We start from the raw sequence: 20,639 nt of genomic DNA, 5'->3' as shown, positions 1-20,639 counted from the left end.
AATCCAAGTCGAGCATGGAACACGTTCAATGCATTCTGCTATCCGTGTGAACGTTTCTCGATGCTGTCACTTCGATCTGCACTCCTTTAGCGCATGATTATGGACCAAATGTGGTCCTTTGTAACTCCTTGATGTTTTACAGTGCAGTAGCATAGGACCGGTTGATTAAAATGGCACGCTACGGAGCTCCTGATCCGTGTGCCGTGCTTCAGGAACTGTTGAAGGCCGCTACGGGGGAGCTGTTGACGAGTACGCTTAGATCGGTAAGCGCAGTGATCAGTCACCCGTAATCCCTTTGCTGCTGCTGTGAAAAGGACATCGCGTCCGATCAGTAGCTTACGGTTATTTTGTTTCGAGCACAGCTTGCTCTGATTTTCCGAACGGCTGGTTTAATTAAACACGTATGGGGGCGTTAACATCCAACAGTATGATTTCCGTTTCTCGCATTGTTTGTCCACGTAATTATTAATGGCGAGCTTAAGGTTGCAATAATTTATAGGGTGCTAAACTGGGAAAATGAGCATTGTAGAGAACATGACATTATTTTGTACCTGTCTGGATATCAACTGACATGATGTACTCGATCTGCATTTTTTCTTACAGATCGAAGGTGTGAAGGACTTGGTCATAGAACAGGACCTCATATTTCCTCTGGATCACATCGCCAGTGCTGGTATCTTAAAGGTAACAGCGTGAAATGTCTTACAACACTACAAGTTCTGGTTTCGATGAGGGCTTTGTAGGTGACCTGTTATGATATATCGCGCATATGTGCTCTTATTTCGCATCTAAAAAACAAAGGTGATGTGAACAGTTGTCGCCTTCTTTGTGGTGACGTGAAAAAAGTTCAATCGGATGCTCTATGCGTATGTATCTGTTTGCTTAATTAATCTGGCTGAGTTTCTTGCGTGAAGCTTGCTTTATATTACGTGCCATTTTCTTTTCGTAACATACAATGCCAGCCTTTTATTTCAGTCTCAGTAAATGTATTTAAACTGAGGGAGTAGTTACTGATTGGTACCCTTTTGAAAAAGGTGCTTAACTTTCCTCTGTATCCCTATACCAGCACTCAAATGAATCCTAACTCATACATGTTGGGGGATTCCTCTAAATACATTTGACTAAGGTATGTAAATGTGTAGCTTAGCTTAACTCCTATCCTGGTGCTACTAGCAGTGGGGACCGTAGCTGAAAATAATTCTGTTTCTTCTGATTTTTCGTGTTGTTCAATGTCTCGTTTATCCTTGCCGGAAAGGCTCGTGTGAAATAGCCCAGACAACCACTTTACACTCTGTTCTGTCATATCTGCTTCCAGAAAACCGGTGGGGTGGAAAAGATCTACAAGTTAGAAACTACTGCTCCACCTGCAGCCAACAAACAGTGAGCGTTTTTACCTTTTTTATGTTTTTATCTGTTGTGCTTATTCGTCTGGTTGCACCCGTTACTGGAAATGTTGCTACCAATTATCTTTTTTTTCTATTAGCTCTGCATTCAGAAGTCTTATTTTGCACTTAGCCCAAGGTACCACAATTCATTTGTGTCTTTCTAAACATCATTTATTGGTGTCTATGTTTGTTTACTTCATGCGCTCCTAATTTACAACTCCTGTTGCCTTAATAAGTTTTAGAAGATGCTGGAAGTGAGAGATGTTGTGGATAACGCTGAAAAAATTTAAACAAGATATTTTTCTGGCTTGGGGTACGCACCACAATCATCGAGAGCTCTATTGTCAATTGAGTTTTATGTGTGACTGCACGAGTATTGCATAAAACTAATGTTGTGATGCTGAGGAGGAAAACGAACCGCAACTTGAGACAGAACTTAGCGCAGAGCAGTGGACACTGCGAGAGGTAACTAGCAGCCGAGGTTTATTAGAAAAGAACACGATGCACCGAAAGTGTGCCTGTGCATAGTGTACCGCTACAAAGGAATGACAAGATGTTTTCACTCCCTAGAAGGCAAACAAGGTTGCTGTCAAAAGTAACAAAAAAAGTGCAATGAAAAAATGCCGTGGCTGTTTCATCGAAAACTGGATCTCCTTATCCAAAAGATTGGAGGGAACACGTTAGCTCCGCCTTTAGGGTATGACTTGATAGCGTTTATGGCTTAATGCCCATATGTGCGGAAATGGTCATCCTCGACTTTACATTCACAGATCCCTGGGAGTCTGCATACCACTCCTGGCACAGTGGTGCAGTGGTTAAGCGATGCGCCACTGCCTTGCAATGGCAGGTGCCACCAGCGAGGCTTGTGCGACCCAGGTGCTCTTCCTGAGCAACCAGGGTCACCCACTGAATTAGTGGGGATTATGGGTGGATTAAGATGGTTTAGTGGGCTGGATTAGTATAATACCATGTGATAAAGGGTACTGGAACATTCCAGAAGGTGATGACTCATACATACCATAAAAGGGCAATAGAACCAGTTCTAACCGGAGTTTTGCAGGCAAATTACAAGAACATTAGAAACCCATCGTAGACACCATACCAGGCAACCTAAATGCTATCACATTTTCTTCTCTAAAGACGTGGTTAAGAAAGCTGCCAAGTTTTTCAACTCAGGATAGGAGCTTTCACATTCTTCGCAATGTCTTGGAAGATCAGCGCCATTACCAGGTTTCAAGGACAGAAAGTGCTGTCGCAGTCTGTTGTTGAGACATTGGCCAGTGCCCATGAGACACATGAGCCAGTGTCCGCTTCTCTGCCTTAAGTCCTGTCTCGAGTTGCAGTTCCTTTTCTTCTTCAACATGTCTGACCAACTGACCCAAAACTTCACCCTATTGGACCAATGTTGTGACTGTGCAATAGTAATAAATAAAGTGTGTTGCTTGTAAATGCATAATTTGCAAGTTTGCTTGACGTATTGCAGGTGTGCTTACTTTGTGCCTACCTTATGCCTATCTCATGCTTCTAATTAATGCGTTTCTAATTTCTGCTGCCTCAACATGTAATTAAAGGTGCAGGAAGTAGTACAAGTTGTGCAGAACAGAAAAAAATTGTTTCAGAGTGTTATTGTGCCTCTGAGCATGTACCGCAGTCACCCAGAGTTTAAATTCTCTTTGTTGTTATGCAGGTATTGTACATTACTAATGCTGTGCGCTGTGCATGTGTATGCATGATTTGCAAAAGGATTGCTTGGCTCATTGCAGATGTGCCTACCTCGTAAGGTCAACAATTGCAAACATGAAAATGATAGCAAACCACATCACTGTCCACAAGCAGAACAAAAGGGAGTGCAAGTATTACATCATCTGTATCCCCAGAAAGGCAGGTAACTTGCATTGTATGCATATGAGAAAGCATTTAAGGAGTGCATGAGATGACAGAAGCAATCTGCTGAAACGTGCTTGTGCTGCTCACATGTTTCTAGATGTTTGTGATGTTCTCTATTAAGACGTCTTGAATTCATTATGTGCATATCACTTCAAACTAATATGAGGGGGTTTGGCTGCTGACAGCAAGGTTGCTAGCCAGATCCCAGCCATGGTAGCTGTATTTCTGTTGCGGCAAAGTACAAAATAATGCTCATGAGCTTTGCAATGTCAGTGGACCTTAAAGAATCCCAGATGGTTTAAATAAATCTAAAGCCCTCCACAATGACATCCCTCATAACCCATGTGTCACTTCGGAATGTTAAACCGTACTGTTCACTAGTTACTAATGGGAGATCTAATATTCTAGTTCACGTTCAAACAAAATAGCGAGTTGCATAGATTTGAAATTGTTTTCACGTGATCATGAGTCTTTATCTTGCTTTTTAAAAATTTTAAATTGTTGTAAAGCTGTATCAGGTAACACGAGGTATTTTCTTGATATAGTAACACTAAGAAAAATGGTATGTGGTATTTTTAACCATCGACTGTTGAGAGTGCACCTTTTGGCAAGATAGGCGTTTGTCATATCCTCGCTCAAGAAACATTTTGCATAAATTTGGTTATTGATGTGTGCCTTAGTTTGCAGCTTTAATGTGTTTAATGTGTGTCTTACATGCACAAAAATGGTAAAATTTTTCACAGAAGGACTCTAGAAATTGAGGGACATCACTTTCAAGCACTTTTGACCACTGGTTTTGTAGAAAAAGGGTGCATATTTGTACCAGTGACTTCGTAAAATGACATGAAATGTGGTATGTATCCATACTTCAGTCTTATCGACATATAAGAAAACTTGCTATAGATTTGTGCTTCAAGAAGTATTATGAGGCAGTAAACTAATGGAAAAAGCTTAAAACCTCAACAATTTTTCAAATTTTATTTTTTTCCATCAATATTGGACACTTCAAGCAGTACACCCATGTTGTATACCCCGAGAATGACAGAGGCGCTAAATGCTTTTTTTTCGTTGTTCGGTAGTATTCAGCACACAACAGTATGGTACATAGGTGCATCATTGTTTGCTTGCTGGTGCTTTAAGCAAGTGGAACGACATGAATCTCGCTCTCGGACAAAGAGTTAAAGGCCTTGTGTTGCTTGGGCTCATGCCTTTTGAATCTTTTGTTTTTTCTTTTCTTAATGTACTTTTTACAGGTGCATGTTTGCGAGCAGACACTGGAGAGTGAAGGGGTATATGGCTATGTGAAGCTGCTAGAGTTTCCTCTGGGCCTAATTCCATTGGACACTGATCTCTTCTCCCTAGAGCTGCCCAGTTTCTTCAACACCTTTTTCATTGTGAGTATGAATGTAGTTTACAAGCAGCACCATCTGGATAAAGCTGTTTGTTCCGGCAGCGGTAGTAGTGGTGCTGTTAATGTAATGGTGGGACTCATAGTAGCCTGTCGGCGATTGCTCCGCCTCATGTTTGTTCTTTCTCTACTTTCTACATTTTCTTTCTACATTTACTCGCTTCCTTATTTACTTCGAAGGTTTCTTCTGTTCAAATGCCTGTAGGGAGCTGAGCTTCTGCTGAAAATTTCTATATCGACAGTAGTGTTGTAACACACAGCATAGCTAGTGAAGCATTAAAAGCAGTTCAATTTTATTACAGAATAATTAGGGTAACAATTAGTTGCTTTATTTTTTTGAAGCAATAGCGAGCAAGAATTGAAAGCTGAAAGCTGAGTCTTAATGTGACCTTCATTCGTACATGTCGGGAAGCATCCATGTTTCCCAGCAGTATATATTGGTGTGAAAATTTTGAAATGCACTAATCATGGCACTATGCGGTGCGCACAGGGACAGCACGAAGGTGCTAATCTTGAAATACATTTGTTCTCTCCTCATTCTCTTTCTAGGATGGCGATTGTGCCTGGACCTCCTGTATAGCGCAGTCCATTCTTCAACTGGAGAGCCTGTGTGGGCCCATTAATCACATCTATGCCCAGGGTAACTGCGCTGAGGTAAGTATGAGAATTGAATTTTTCAACAGCACTTTCCACACCTCCTTGTTTCGCTTAATTATGATGTACAATTCTTTGAACCTTCTTCCCTTAGACACTGTTGCTGTATTCTGTGTATATTCATCATGCATTCTGCTTGTACCATGAGCCTAGTTCTGATCTTTTTCTTGTTAAGATATAAGTGCATATGTTTGGCAGGAGCACTGATTTAGCTGAGAGCTGTGTGTTTTCAAATATGCAAACAGGCTGAAAGTCAGTGCAGGGAAACTTGGTAGTATAAAACTAAAAATACAACGTGTGCAAATAGTTTGGTGTATTGGTTAATATTTAATATTCAAGCTTCAGACACTGAAATTAGATGTCCGAGAAGACGTTTGACTGTTTTAAGAGGAGAAAAATCCAATATGTTCACGTTTTGTCTGCCTGTTAGAGATCTTGCCGTTGAAGTCCCTATCTGTAGCATGGATTAAATATGTCCACAACAGACTGCTGTTACTTATCAGCGTTCTTATACTGCAGCAAGTAATTTTTCATAATGTTGGGTCAGCAGTGTCCTTTGCCAAGTCAAATTTCATATACAGGAGAACCCCACTGTTATGTTTCCAGGTGCTGTGTTTTCGTGAGTCAATCCAATCCAAGGTGCCATAGAAACCCATCACAGTGCAAACATTGGCTGCTATTTTGCAACTGTGGCAGTTCCCACATGCTACGCCGTGAATGTCGCTTCTTGATAGTGCTTCACTCCATGCCAGTATTTTGACAGCCTACATATATCAAGGAGTATATGTTGCTCATATACTGAGAGGTGGGCAAACTTTAAAATGACTTGTTTTGTCACATTGGAAGTGATCTGCCACAATGCAAGGTATTTGCTTACAGCATTTAAAACAGCCCTCATGTTATGCTCCAGCGTGTTGTTGTATTATTGTTCTGTATTGGTGGCCATTACCTTACCATTCGCATTCAATGGCTTGTCCTCCTTTACAGGGTGTTTTGAAAGTAATGAAGCTGTTTCCCACTGACTTTTCCAAGCCTAAAGAGCCTTCAATGCCACGCATCAGTCACTTGTTTCTGTTCGACAGGGGTGAGCAACTGACTTCATGCATTGTGGGACCGAGCGCAGTTTATATACCTTGAAAACACATCTTTATGCAATTTCATTTCTCTCTTTTTTACTCTCTAGACATAGACTATGCTAGTGTTCTCCTGACCCAACTTACCTATTCCGGCCTTCTGGATGAGTACTTTGGAATTAAAAGTGGTAAGCTACCTGTTTTTTTTCTGATCTGATCATCATTGACTTTTCTCTTCTATTGTTTTTTTTTTCATCATTGACCGTTCTCCTCACCCACTAGGATGTGAATAAGTTTATTTATTTATTTATTTTGTTTGTTTGTTTATTCATCTCTCAACGGTCCACAAGGGACATTACATAAGGGGTGGGCAAACAAGCAGGTATTTACGTGAATTCAGATGATCTTCGATGGCGGTTTTAAAGAGACCGAAGTTGGTGAGGTAGCCGCTTTAAATGGAAGTTCATTCTAGTCTCAGGCTGTTTTGAGAAAAAAGAAGACTGCATTATTGTGTTATAATGGATTGCAATGCTACAGTGTACTGAAAAGAGCTAGCTCATACCCTACAGCTAACTCTCAGCTAACTCGTGCAGCTAACTTGTACCCTAGCAAAGAATAGTAAAATTGTGTGCTGTCTTTATCCCTGTAGGGCCTGTTAATTTGCAGTCTTATATGTCGAGGGATTTTCGCGGGTACCTTAATGTGTGCACTTCATTTTCTTTCCTCTGGGTGCAGGCAGGGTAACTTTTGGCAAGAGTGTGACTGGCAAGGACCAGGAAATGCGGCTTACCGTAAACAGTACAGATCTGGTTAGTACTCACCAGTGTTATTGTTTGCAGAAGTTGCTGATGTCTCACTGTGGTTGAGTCAAGTGTTAGCCTCTGTCGCAGCCGCAACGTTTCCGAAGTACTATGTCTTGATGCGCAGGTGTAGGCAGTGTGAAAGGGAACTTTTAGTTTATAGTCAAGAAAAAAATGTATTTTTATTTTGGTTTTGAGTTTAAAAAGATGTTAAAGGGATGATGCAACTAAAGGATAACTACCTATATGCCTGAAACCTGGATAACTACCTGAAAACCTATACTTGAGGTACTGTTCTTGACTGAGTGCTAATGCATTGTTCGTTTTGATAATTTTTCAGCCTCATGCATTCGGTAATTAATCACGATGTATGGTTAGGCATTGGTCAAGGTTTAGCTTCCTTCTTCTACCAAGTCAGCAAAACCAGCTTGTTGAAATGTGAACAAACGGCATAGGGTACAGGGTGCTTTAGTTAAGCACTACAAGGGCACTATAGTTGAGAAGCCATTTTTTTTTGGTGCTGTAAAACAGTGGAATAAGCTTCCAGATGCTGTTGCCTGACGCAGTGATCCTGATGCATTTGAGTGGTTACCTGATGACTCTTGTGACCAGACTTGAATTGACGTGACTTCTTAACATCCCACCTATAGTAATGACTTCAAGTTGGGGTTGGCACTGTGTGTACACAGACAAGTTCCTTTCCTTTTTTTTCATACACTTAGTTGTGGTGATTCTCCTGTACCATTATGGCTTGTGCCACAGTGTTACAGGAAAGAGCACAGATTCTTTCTTCTTTAATTGACAGCTACTTGGCCAGAGTTGTTTGTATGGCTTGCTTCTATACCCAAACATTGGCCATAAGAAAGTTGTTCTCTGTTCTTTGCCACTTGATTGATTACCCTATTTTCTGATTTTGTGCTTTAATGCTCAAAATATAAGCATTCAGCACATTCATTGTTGAATATTGGAAGTAGGCAAACAAAGGAAGAAGTAGCTGACCCATAATTCAGGTGCGAAGAATCTTTTATTTTGGCCATTTTATCTAGGTACCATATATTTTTTTTTTGTTTCACAGGTCTACAAAGAAATCAGGGACTCACACTTTGGAAGTGTCTTTGTGCAGCTTAAGGAGAAGGCTCAACATCTGCAGTCAAAGTACAATGTGAGCATGCATCTCTTCTATGTCTTGCTGCTGACAGTACTATGTACACTTTGGTCAAAGGTTTGTTGACCTAGTTTGCACAAGATGTGCTGTGATGTAAAGTTGTCTTAGCCAAGGCATTTGCCCATTTACATGTTCAAGTGTTTCGGATCTTAAATACCGTGAACTTGGAAGGAAGATGTAATGTGGAAAGTGCATTTAAAAAATGTAGTTCTAATTGCACTCAAACTGCAACAAGCACACTGCATATGTTCTGGTTATTTTGTTATTTTGATACATTTTTAAGTACCTCGTCTGTGTTCTGCAGTAGTATAGTGTATGCTGAACAACGATTGATTAATCCTCACACTCTTGTTTAGGTTGCGTTTTGTTCATATTTTTTGTTGCGTTTTGACTTGGTTGTCCTTCTTATTGACTGTCTTTGTATTTTATGCTGTTTTGTCTTTGTGTTTGCCCAAATTGCACTGGTACAATAAAAATAGCTCAGAGCTTTTCTTTTAATAACTGCAGAGGTAGGATCGATTATTATTACATGCCAGATGTATGCACGTGGCGAGTAGCAATAAGTACCTCTCTGGAACCTGTGGCTAGCATGGACTGTTTTGAAACCGTTACAAAGTACTACTATTGCGCTCAGTATGAGCTACTCTGTGCGAGCACCTGGGCAGGCTCTAGCACGGTGTAGCTCATACTGTGCGCGATTGTACATCATTCATGTCATTTTCCCACGTCAAGAACACTGGATCATATGAACAAAAATGCAACTGTATTACTGGCTGCTTGCTTTTCACTTCTGCAATAGCCAGTGCAATAAATGTGGTAACAGTCGTTAATATGAAATACTAATTGCATTGTATGTGTTTCTTGTGATGCATGTTTATTCCAGCTCATTGTGTATTTTCCTGACTTTGCCTTGCATTGTTTATTATGAGCAGATCGGTTCGCTGTTTGATTGCTGTGTGCTGACATGGTATTCGCTCTTGCAGGAAAGGCATGGAATGAGCATTGGGGACATGAAGAACTTTGTGGCCAATGAACTCAAATCCCTGCAGCAGCAACACAGCTCCCTCGCAGTCTGTGAGTCAATCCTCAGTGCCAAATGTCTCTTCAGCTTTGCCAAGCTTATTGCTGGTTTTGATCACTTTGAGGGATGTCAGACTGAATTTTGGTTTTGGCTGTGTATTGTAAATGGAGCCGTTACACAGCTACCCAGGTGTAATGACTAGCTTACGCTGTTCTCTTTCTTTCTTGTAATTTTTCAGATATTGGGTCATGTGAAGTCATCAAAAACTCTCGCACAAATTTTGAAATGCAGCTCAGAACTGAACACAGTGAGTATGGTGATATGGAGTTTCTGCTTCTGTTTTGTACTAGCGTAGAAGTTCTATCTCGTAGCCATTTTTGTCGCCAACCTGTGTGGTACCAGATGTGATACCAGAACACTTGCGTACTATTGACACCAAATTTTCGCTTGTGTGTTTTCTTCTTTCAAGTGGTGCATTAGACACTAGAACACATGAACCACTGCGTGATATTCACCTGCAGCTGCTAAATAATTTATAATTGAATCTTTTCTCAACACTGTTTCAGTTTCAATTTTGATTTCAGAGTGTTTAGTTGTTTAGGATTTCAGAGTGTTTAGAGAAGAAAACATGGAACTTTAATTTATAATAATACTGTTCCACATGTTTATTCCAAATTATTCATGCAAAAAGAAAAAAACATTTAGGACAGCTAAAAAAAGTGAGGATAAATTGCTGTTGGTTTTATTATGTACACATATTTTGTTTTATATGCATTCATTTTTTGTTTAGACGTCAAGTGGCTGACAAGTAGGCCTTTGGGGCACTTTGGCAGATTGAGATGACACCATAATGACTGCTCCTGGATGGGCTAACATGGTTTGGGGCACTAGCTTTAAAGGTTGCCATCCTTGTTCACCATTGAACTATTATCAGCTGTCCTCCACAACAATTTTTATCGCTGATTACTTTTGATCAATTGATTTTTGCACACCATGAAATGGGACATTTGTATGTAATTGTAACATATTTGCATTCCTTTTTTTTCTTTCAGATTTATTGGAGGGCTTGGAAGTGAGGGAAGGAATGAATTTCATTGAAGAATGCATTAATCGACAGGTGAGGCCACTTAACATATGTGCGCTTGCGTTGTGCGTGTGGTAGCTCTGTTAATTCCGTAGGGTAATACTGCAACTTTAGTTAGTGTGAATCTGTGGTGAGCGCTTGGTGACACCTTAGCACATTCGCTGCAACACATTTTTCCAGTGCATCATTCATAGTTGTCATTAAGGAGGGACTGATGTGTTTAAACCAAAGCTGTAATAGAGAGCTAACGAGTTCTTCGTGTGTTGTTGCAGCACTCTGCGATAGGCACCTTGCGCCTGCTGTGCCTACTGTCCCTCACCCAGGATGGCATTCCATTCCAGGAATACAAGTCACTCACGCAGCAGTTTCTTCAGGTGAGTTGTCGATGCTTTACTTTGTGCTGCTTTGAAGCACATGCTTTGTATCACATGCTTTGTATCACATGCTTTGTATCACATGCTTTGTATCACATATGCTGTATCACATGTGGCACAGATGTGCTTTTTCACACTTAAATGGCAAGATTGTCACCAGAGCATCGCTCTCAAGGGCATTTATGTTGCGGCATTCAATGAATTCTTACTTTTAGATGGCAGTTAGGGTTAGTCCTCACATGCCTGCTGTTCTAAAAATATTTTTTTCACTGCATGCTGCTGTTGTGTCTGTGGCAGCGTAGTATTTGGCACGTGGGAGCAGGTCATGAATGTGCTGCTGGAATGTCATAAACACACTGTTACTGTAGCATTCTGTGGACACTGGTTGGTGCCTGTAAAAAGTTATCCTTTCAATCTGTCCTTACAAATCTAATACGTAGTTGTTATGGTAGCTAGCAGCTGATTGGACCAGGTAGCATGTAGCAAAAAGGAATAAAAACAGTAAATATTGGATTTTATCACATAGCTTTTGTCAGAGTATCCTGTTAAACCAGATGGCATGCAACAAGAAAAAAAGTTGGAGGCTTATCAAGGTTAAGCCCAGTGGATGCGAAGCAGCCTTCGTTTTGCATTCTTATTATTAACGTCCTTAGCGTTTGGAGGCATCTTGACCGCATACACACCCGGCGCAAAGACGCTGGCGCGGTTGCGGGCACAGAGACTGACGCGACGGCGGGCGCGTGCCGCTTCATCCCTGGCGTGACGTCACATATCACGTGATGCAGCGATGGTGGCGCCGCCGCCGCGTCGCGCGCGACGGCGCGAACCGAAGCGTGGAGGCCTCCGCCGGGCAACGTCCGACGGCGTGATATGAGGCCCCATCTGCAGCCGGTGTGACGTCATCACGTGACGTCACATCATGTGATCTCACTTCAAGGTCAATGGTGGCCACCGCCGGGCGTCGTGCGAAGGCCCGAAACCTACGTTAATATGCTTCGCATAAAATACTAGGTTACAAAAAATAAAGAGTGCACCTAAAAAAACAGACGAAGCTTGTCCGTGTACGTTTGTAGTTGAAATCTAAGATTTTACAACATCTCGTCTGGTCAGGAAGCTGGGAACACAGTTTCCGTATGGAAGCTGAAACGACTTCTTTTGACCTAAACCAATAGTCAGCATTGCCTTTTTGAGGTTAAAGGAATATAGGGGAGTATAGGGTATAGAGAATGGCGTGCAAGACATTAGCATACATACATGACGGAAGCCGGCAGCCATCGAAACCAAGGAGCATAGGGGATGTCTTTTTTTATTTTGTGGTTTTTCATCAATGGGAGATGAATAAAAGCAGAATAAAAAAAATAACCACATGCCACAGGTGGGATCGAATTCACGACCTGCGAATTTCGCGTCCGGTGCTCTACCAACTGAGCTGCGGCAACGGCTGTCCACTCTGCTGCTTTCGAGGGTATTTATGTGTATTCGAGGGTATTGTGTGTAGAGTATTCACCAGCGCCACCTTTGTTCAAAGCGGCAGACATGGTACGTCCTGTATTACCACGAGTGCCACGTAGGAACGTGGTCAAACGGCGAGGGCAGAAGCTGTGCGAGAACCCTGATCACATTGCACAGAGTGTTCTCTTTTGGTTTGGGTTCTCTTTGGATTGGGTTGATGTAAGCCTGTAGTCTAACAGTTGGCATTTTGTTTTTGTTTTTGCTGCTTGTGTGCGCTACTTTTAGAATTTCTACAGAGAGGTGTGTTGCACCTTCAACCCTGCTGTCCCTTATTCCAGAGCTATGGGCACCACTACATTTGGACGTTCCACCTGCTCAAGAAGCTTGGCCTGTGCCAGGAGCAGGGAACAGGCAGAGTGGCAGGGGCTGCGGCTTCAGCCATGGCCCCGACTCTGGCCAGCAAGGTGGCTGCAGCCATGGCCTCCTTACCCAGGGCAACACGATTCAACGCCGTCACCAAGAGGCTGAGCCTAGTGAGTTGTCACACGGCTGTGACAATCCGTTTTCTATGTGAATGCTGACCTTTGGGACTGCCAGGATCTAGGCTACAAAGGAGAGTCTAGTATAACGCAAGTTTAATATTGAGGCATAACACGATTACTATTATGCCGAAGTCCTGGTCTCTTTTAGTGGAGCTCACCTTGTTTGCTTCACAGGCATGGTATATGTGGCATTCTGGAATCATGGGTAGTTCCCTTTGTGAATACTACCGTACCTTTGACTGCCACAGCTGTATGCAATTGAAATCTTTCATAACGTTATTATTGCTGTCGTGATAGCCAGGAGTTTAGTGACATATATCACTCGGGTACTGTGCAGCTAAGTGTACTTTAATGTATTTAGTATGTCTGGGAACAGTGTTATGTGTTCTGAAGGACACAAATCACGTTTTTCTAAATGCTTTCACCCTGTCTGCCAGTTTTCATGAAATTTTCAAGAACAGGCAGCCTTCATTGCATCAGACTTTCTCTTTAATATTTGACTCAAATAAAAAATTTGCAAATAAAAAGTATCTTCCATGATTAATTTGTTATTATTGATGTAAATAACTTTACTCTTAGTACTCTTACATGCACTGGAGAAGATTAGTAAGTGTGAAGCTTACAGCAGCTGAGCTTCATTACCATTGTAATCATCCCAGTTTTGTTGAACCCCAACATTTTGGTGAAGGTGTATGCTAGCAGTTATTGATAGATGTGTGTAGTACATTCATGTTGTGAGTATAGCGAGGTACAAAGTGTTGATGTTGTTTTTCACAGATTCCCCCTAATGCTGGTGATAGCTATGACCTGAAGAATCCTCGAGACATGGGCTATGTGTTCAGTGGTGCCTACATCCCTGTGGCATCCAGGCTAGTAGAGCAGGTATGACAGCCCTGTTCTTGGTAATAAATAGGACATAGTGAGCAATATACGTGTTTCAGGCATGGGAGCCTACTTGAAGATTAAGATGAGGCACTTAATTGTAGACTAATGTGGAACAGCTGGTGCAGCAAGCTTGCTCTTCCATTCCAGAGAACATTCCTTGTAGAAAAGTTCAAGCTGACTAAAATTCAAAATGTGCTTGGAATGCATCAGCTGTTCTATTCTTTCTGTTCAACTGCACAGACAAGAGTTGGGAAGCTTGCCAAAACTGTTGTTACTTTTTTGGCAATCACTTCATGTCCACCAGGTGTGCAACTGTGGATGTCCACTGGATGTCTTGTTCTGGTGCATCGTATTTGTACACATTTTATAAAGTGTTCATTGCATATATGTGCTGAATTCGGCAGTTAACATGCCAGTGCACCATCTTCTTCTTGCTCCGAACATCTGGAACAAAACTACAACAGCATGAAGGCATTCAGTACAAAGCTGGATGTTAAAACATCCTTTTCTTGACCACAGGGGACCAGTGGTGGGCACTTAGCACAGTTGTGCGTTTTGTAAAGTAGAAGTTTCTTGTTTTTATTAATTTGTGTGAAAATTACAGCAGATATCTTTCAAAATACTTTTAACTACTATAGGAGTTGGAACGTCAGTCAGGCTAGGATAGCTTGAAATCAGTATGCAACGGAAAAATAAGTAAGTAGGCTAGCAGGAGGTTATATTTTTCAGTGAAAATTTTCATAGTGACAGGAAGGAACGTAGCTTTGAAGGATGCACTTCTTTGAGAGCTCACTTGTTTTGTTTATTTTGTTGGGACATTACCAGCGGTTAGTTAATGTTTCTGTCTTACAGATTCTTCTGAAAGATGGGATACACGGCTATGAAGATGCTCTAAAACTCCTGCCTGGCTCAACTACGTCTTACACAAATCCGCATTCGAAAGGTACTGAATGGAAATGCTGACTTTATTTGATTTTGATTTATACTTAGGTTGAAGTGGTGCACGTCACAACCTTCGTTATAACCGTGAGCACCCTAGATTGGAGGAAGAAAAGTTACCGAGTTCTCACTCATCAGGAATAAGTGGCCAGCTCGAAGTTCACCGCTCCTAAATTCAGAGCCGATCACTTCTGAAGCCTTCAGCTATTGAATCAGCATGTTTATTTGGACACATTATGTAGCTTTTAGTGATGTCACTGTTATACCAAGCTGCCTTATTCCATTGGCTAAAAGGGACCCTTATTGTGGAGTGGATTTCATGTGAGAAAATAGTTATTACTAACACCTACCTGAGTGCAGCCTTATGGCTTTCCTTTCCTCTCCTGTGTACATATGGCCGAACTCAGGTGGATGCTGTAGTCGAATACAACTCTGGAGCGAGGTGTCACATTCCTTCAGGGGTATTTGCCTACATCATTCTTGAGTTGTACTCGACTAAGTGATAAATATTCTTTTGTTCAAATAGTTCGTGTTGAGATATCTGCTTTGGTGCTTAATCCTAGGAAGTTAATTTGGATGGGTGCCCTGTAGAATTAGGTTTATTCTATCAAACAATTCAATTTTTTCAGTGAGAGCTACAGAACTACATAATGCCATTTTTGGATGCTTAATACACAATTTGGTGTTCTGTTTTAGATCCTTCTCAAGCCAAGATCGTCTTGGTGTACTTTCTTGGAGGTGTGACATTTGCAGAGATTGCTGCACTTCGACTTCTCGGAAAACTTAAGGGTAATGTCCCGGCTTTGACTTCAGCTGTATTTATCTTCTGACAAAACCTATCATGCTCATTATGACCTGAAAGGGGCTACAATCAATGCAGGCGAGGTTCTAAAAATGTAGTCAATCTTAGTGGCACTGATGGAAGGATTTGCTGAATAAAGAATCTTCTAAGGTATTCATTTGTGTGACCTTGAAGATAAGAGCCGACTTTTGATCGGTCCTCAGAGTCTTATGATGTGACTTTCTTTCACTGTGGCCATAATCAAAAAGAAAGAAAAATTGAGGTTTAAATTTTGTTGGGTAAATCCTTACAGAGATAGCAAATTCATCACAGGCACCTTGACATGCTTCAGCATGCTCACTCTTCATTACTTTTGTGAGAAGGCAAAACGGAGACTTGTATATTTAGTTGGTACCTGGAGAGGTTGTTGTAGATAAGCATTATTTTTCACAAAGTAGAGGATTTGCCGTGTCACTAATGGAGGGCCTTGGACATTTTCTCTACTCAAGCTTGAGCCAGCCGTGCATATATAGCTGATTGATCGATTGATTAATGAAGCAACAACTGAACATTGTCATATAAAATGTACCAAGTTTCACAAGACTGCCAGCTCAGATAGCGCCTTCTATTGGTATCCTTTACCTTTGCTGAAGGTATCAGCTAAAGGTGTTAAAGGCATTTGGCACCTTTAGAGCTACATTTTTAGCTGAATCGTGGCTACTGTAGTGATACATTTCTTTTTTTTGTTGGTGTTACTTTCAGGTTACCACATACTGGTTGCAGCCACTTCAACTGTCAACGGCAACAGCTTGCTGGAAAATGTGATTCTGAAGGGACGGTAACAACGAGTGTGGAAAGCAAGAGTTAGAGCAGTGCACAGTCCGTTGCACTTTTCTATGATTCTTTTGCATCAAGGTGGCCGCAGTGATGCCTCACACCTAGGTAATGTATCAAGGAATGAGGAGACTTCTCCAGGCATAAAACACCATGTACAATGTAAGCTCTGCATAGACCATGATGGAACACTTTGCATTTGTGTTTTATTTTAAGTGTAGGTCCAGAGGACCAGTGAATCTTGACCGTTGGTCATATGGAAAAGCAATGAATTTTGAATTGTTTGTTGACTTTTTGTCATTTAGTTGGCGAGGAACCCAATTCTTATGAATGTAGTCATCATCATTCATTGTAAGTGCATTTGTTTAGTAATGTTGTATTGGATTGAAGGGAGGTTATAAGAAACTGCATTATTTTTTGTGTCTGTAATGTATCATCAATGTACAACCAGGCAGCAAGCTTGCATTAGGCACACATCTTGATGTCAAAAAGCAGATCACCTCAGTTGTTTCCAGTTTAACTTAAAGTTGCTGGCTTCATAATGAAGGACTTGATGTTTTATTGAACATGTTTTCTGTCTTTCGTGAACGAGCATGCAAATGGAAAAAAGAGTATATGTGGGCTCGTTGGATAGTACCTGTGTTTTTGTCGCAGTCACAAAAATTTGTTTTGTCAGTTCTTTTGCCTGGCTCCTGGGCTTATTTGTTGGTATTAACTCTGTCTTCATAATATTTTCTCTGTAGAAATACATCAACATCTTTGTTTTTAATTGGCCAGCCAGGTGCTAGCGCTGGTTAGAAAGATGTGCATGTTCTACAAGGTTGATTGCCAATACCATTTTTTTTTTACAATGATTATGGCATCGTTATATCTCCGGACCTTAGCTTGTAACTGGGATGACACCTTTTTCAGAGACGTGAAGACTTTTCTGCGCAAACATATGCTGTCTGTGTACCTCTGTCTGTCAAAATGGCATTGTTACTTCATTTAGGAAGATATGAAATATCATGTGCTTTTGCTGATGACTTCTGACAAGCTATTTTGGTGGTGCTACTCCTAGTATCCATGACCAAACTGTGCCTTGCCTTTTCATCTTATCACCTGGCTCAGCAAAGTACGCCTCCTTCACAGTCAACAATTTTTGTTGCTTTTTTATTTTTCTTGTTCAAGCATTACCGCATATTTTTGGTGAGGTTGACCTCATTGTTCTATTTAACTTGCTGCAATAACCTTTTTATCAAGAGAGCTGCTTTTTTTGTACTTTGACGTTCAACTGCTGAACCTTAGCTCATGCAAGGAAACCCTGGTCAAGGTGGTTGAATTTCTGCGGAGGCAAAATGCGACAATACCAGTGTGCTCTGCGATGTTAGTTCATTTAAAGAACCTCAGATGGTCGAAATTATTGTGCAGCCCTCCACCACTGCGTCCCTCATAGCTCACATGTAGCTACGGGATGTTAAACACCTCGTAGCAACCACGAATGTCAAATTTTTCCGTGAGTAAGCACTTGTAAATTGAACTAAGGTGCAGACTATTTTTCTTTTTTGCTTGTGCCACAAGTTTTACCTCCAGTGGCTAATCATTGCTGTCTTGCTTGGCTCACTGTGCTTCTTTAAGGTGCCTAGTGTGACGTCATATAAAGCATTTGTGGATATCCTCAGGAGTTTGCAAGCCACCCCAAGCTAATTGTCAATATAATTTGTCTACTAAAACTACCGTTATGGTTCATTTATACACAGCTGCAAATATTTCTTGCAGAATTCCCACATTGGTGGCATTTTCTTCTGTCCCTTTATGTCCAGTGTAATGAGATTTTGACCATTAGTACATTTAACACACCAAAATGCCATTAAAACTCCAGAGTACCACTCAGGTAACAGTTTTATGCGTGCAAAGTAAAGAAAAGTAGATTTTAGAGTCTGTGCTTACAGATCTTTGTATTCGGCGAGGAAGTTGCCGAGACGCCTAATCTCTGGACTATTACAAACCGGTTTCATTGCCGCTTCCACCGTGCTAGCTTGAGGTGCGCACGACAGTCCAGCGAACAGTATGGCAGTGTCCAGGGAGCCCTAATTGCAAAAGTCTATACAGTGTAAAAATTTTGTTCACTAAGCCCAAGTGATATTTTTGTCTGGCATGGTGTGGAATAAATAGGCATGACAGATTCCTTCTGGCAAACAAATAAATGCAGCATTTTGCCTCTGTCACAAATCACAAGCACCCCAATAGGCACATCGACAACACTCCAACACTTGAGCTTTACAAGTCAGGTCTGCATTTGTTCAACAGCTGCTTTGCTACTTAGTTGGTTTCGTTTTTATGCAAGCCATACTCATAGACATAATTCTTGCACGGAGTTTTATAAAAGTTTTGGGAAGAAGAAAAACACTCTGCTATCATCTCTCACCACTTTGCTTTCTTTTCTGCGAGTGGCCCAAGCTTACAGATACTATATGTAACTAGAGCCACACGAGGGGCCACAGCCTTCTCTACCACACGATGTTGTCCTGTGTGCATTTTTGTGCATACTCATACTGTCACTTGCACTAATTCAACCTATTTCGGATGTGTAAAAGCAGCTAAGTTTTGAATTTAAGCAATGCATTCTAGATTTGCCACAAATTAAATCTTCGCAATTTTTTTCTTCGTGTCTCATAATAACTGTTTACATATGTGCTGAGAAATAGAAGCTGTGAAAATGATTTTTCAATACTGTACCATCTTCTCAGCATTCTCCCTGTGTGATAAGTGCTGCATGAGTTCATGGACAAGTGTTGTGAGGACCAAAGACCATCTCGAACTTCAGCCGCGGTAGGTTGTGATGCAGGTGTCCATACATGTGGCAGGGCAGGCCACACGTCTTGGACAGACAACTTTCCTGTCAGCACTTTCAGGATGAGTGGAAGCATTTGTAATCAAACCGTGCACGATTCACTCTAGTTTAACTAATCTAACGTTTGACATTTCAAGTTTGAAAGGATGAGCTGTTTTCCCATACAAAAAGAAAATTGGAATCTTCAGGGATTTTTGAATGTCATCAAGTTGAGGAAAATGATCAAGTATGTATCTGTTATTGATATAACTGTTCTGTGGAGTGTGGTTGAATATCAGTATAGTATTATGTTATGCATGTAGCACATTATGTTTTGCTGTGAGTAATACAAGTTTGTATCTTTCGTTTCTTTCCCTTGAAATTTGTTGGTTACAAAAAATGACACGAATGTGGAAAATTCGGTGATGCATTAAAACCCGCTTTCTGTCGTCATGCTTGTATCATGTGTCTATCTATGCAGTCACGGTGCAGCCAGTTTTCATAGTGGGGAGATTGTGCGAAGTACTTGTGTGTTTCAACACATGGTAGGTGCATGTGGAAATGCTACAAAGAGAGCATCCTTATGGTGCTCACGAGCGCATTCTCATGCATTAAAGTTCCAATGAGTTAATTTTTCAGAAATAAGAATAAACAGCACTGCTGGGGTCATAGTAGTGAGAAAGCAAGACGAACGTGAGAAAAAAAGATAGATGCAAATACAGCCTTCAATTTGACCTGCGAAACCTGCTGTAAGGTATCGATATGCAGAGCTTTTCATTGCCACTCCAAGTTTGTTCTGTTCATACCCACAACATTTTTTGGGAAAGACTGGTGCATCATACGATACATTCTTAGGACAGCGAGCTAGTCTTATTTGAAATTATGAGGAAATGACAGGTAAGCAGGATTGGGATTCAAGAGCACCGCTTTTTATTAAAAACAAATTGCACAAACATAAAATACAAACACAGAAGGTGAGGCAAGCTGGTCGTGCATAGACTGGACTGTGCATGTCCTGTCTGCCTCGTCTCCTATGTTCACCTGTTATGTCTGCAAAATTTGTTTTTCTTTGAAGCTGTGGATCAACTTGCCCACAAGCTGAAATCTCCAATGTGTCAAGCTTTGTTTGAACGCATGCACGATCTGATGTGGTCGTGATGGTTGGTTTATGGAGTTTAACGTCCCAAAGCGACTCAGAAAAGCGACTCCAAAGAAATTCCAGCCGCGAAGTTGGACATTGCTTTGCAACTAGCCTCTAGGTGAACATGCACATTTGTGCAGGTGACTGACCCTCTGCAGCTGACAGAGGAAAGGGCAACAAACTCGCTGTCTGAATTTCATTTGGTTTAACCTATCTGCATTCGTGCTTTACCATCGCGATGGCTTTACACATGGGCTTGATCACAGAATAAACTCTATGGACTTGATAGACCTTGTGGAAATATGTGCACACTAGACTTACTGAGAACACCTATCACTGTGCGAGATCTGAGTGCACACTTAAAGTCGATTTAATAAAACAATCGAATTGTTTCAAACTATT

The 20,639-nt window shown here is 41.2% G+C and overlaps 1 protein-coding gene across 1 annotated transcript; it reads left to right on the top strand.

Annotated features, from left to right (window-relative positions):
• The first annotated feature begins 17 nt into the window (after positions 1-17).
• Positions 18-19,549, top strand: LOC149363579 (vacuolar protein sorting-associated protein 33B-like). The gene is made up of 19 exons (XM_089573569.1): positions 18-263; positions 604-684; positions 1,316-1,380; positions 3,149-3,266; positions 4,526-4,666; positions 5,230-5,334; positions 6,322-6,418; positions 6,518-6,595; positions 7,143-7,216; positions 8,283-8,369; positions 9,356-9,446; positions 9,632-9,700; positions 10,446-10,510; positions 10,750-10,851; positions 12,642-12,836; positions 13,623-13,727; positions 14,583-14,673; positions 15,366-15,458; positions 16,213-19,549. Exons 1-19 carry the CDS (start codon positions 171-173, stop codon positions 16,290-16,292), a joined length of 1,830 nt encoding a protein of 609 aa, XP_089429695.1. The 5' UTR covers positions 18-170; the 3' UTR covers positions 16,293-19,549.
• The last annotated feature ends 1,090 nt before the right edge of the window (positions 19,550-20,639 follow it).

This window comes from Amblyomma mixtum, chromosome 2 (genome assembly GCF_055824585.1).
Source record: "Amblyomma mixtum isolate Tamu chromosome 2, ASM5582458v1, whole genome shotgun sequence".
NCBI classification, from domain to species: domain Eukaryota; kingdom Metazoa; phylum Arthropoda; class Arachnida; order Ixodida; family Ixodidae; genus Amblyomma; species Amblyomma mixtum.
Note: the sequence above shows the minus strand (reverse complement) of the source record. Positions and strands in the feature narration are given on the sequence as shown.

Coding starts and splice junctions, on each gene's coding strand:
- LOC149363579 (XM_089573569.1), top strand. CDS start 171: ATGGCACGCTACGGAGCTCCTGATCCGTGTGCCGTGCTTCAGGAACTG. Junction 8,370..9,355: donor ATCTGCAGTCAAAGTACAAT/GTGAGCATGCAT, acceptor TCGCTCTTGCAG/GAAAGGCATGGAATGAGCAT. Junction 12,837..13,622: donor TCACCAAGAGGCTGAGCCTA/GTGAGTTGTCAC, acceptor TGTTTTTCACAG/ATTCCCCCTAATGCTGGTGA.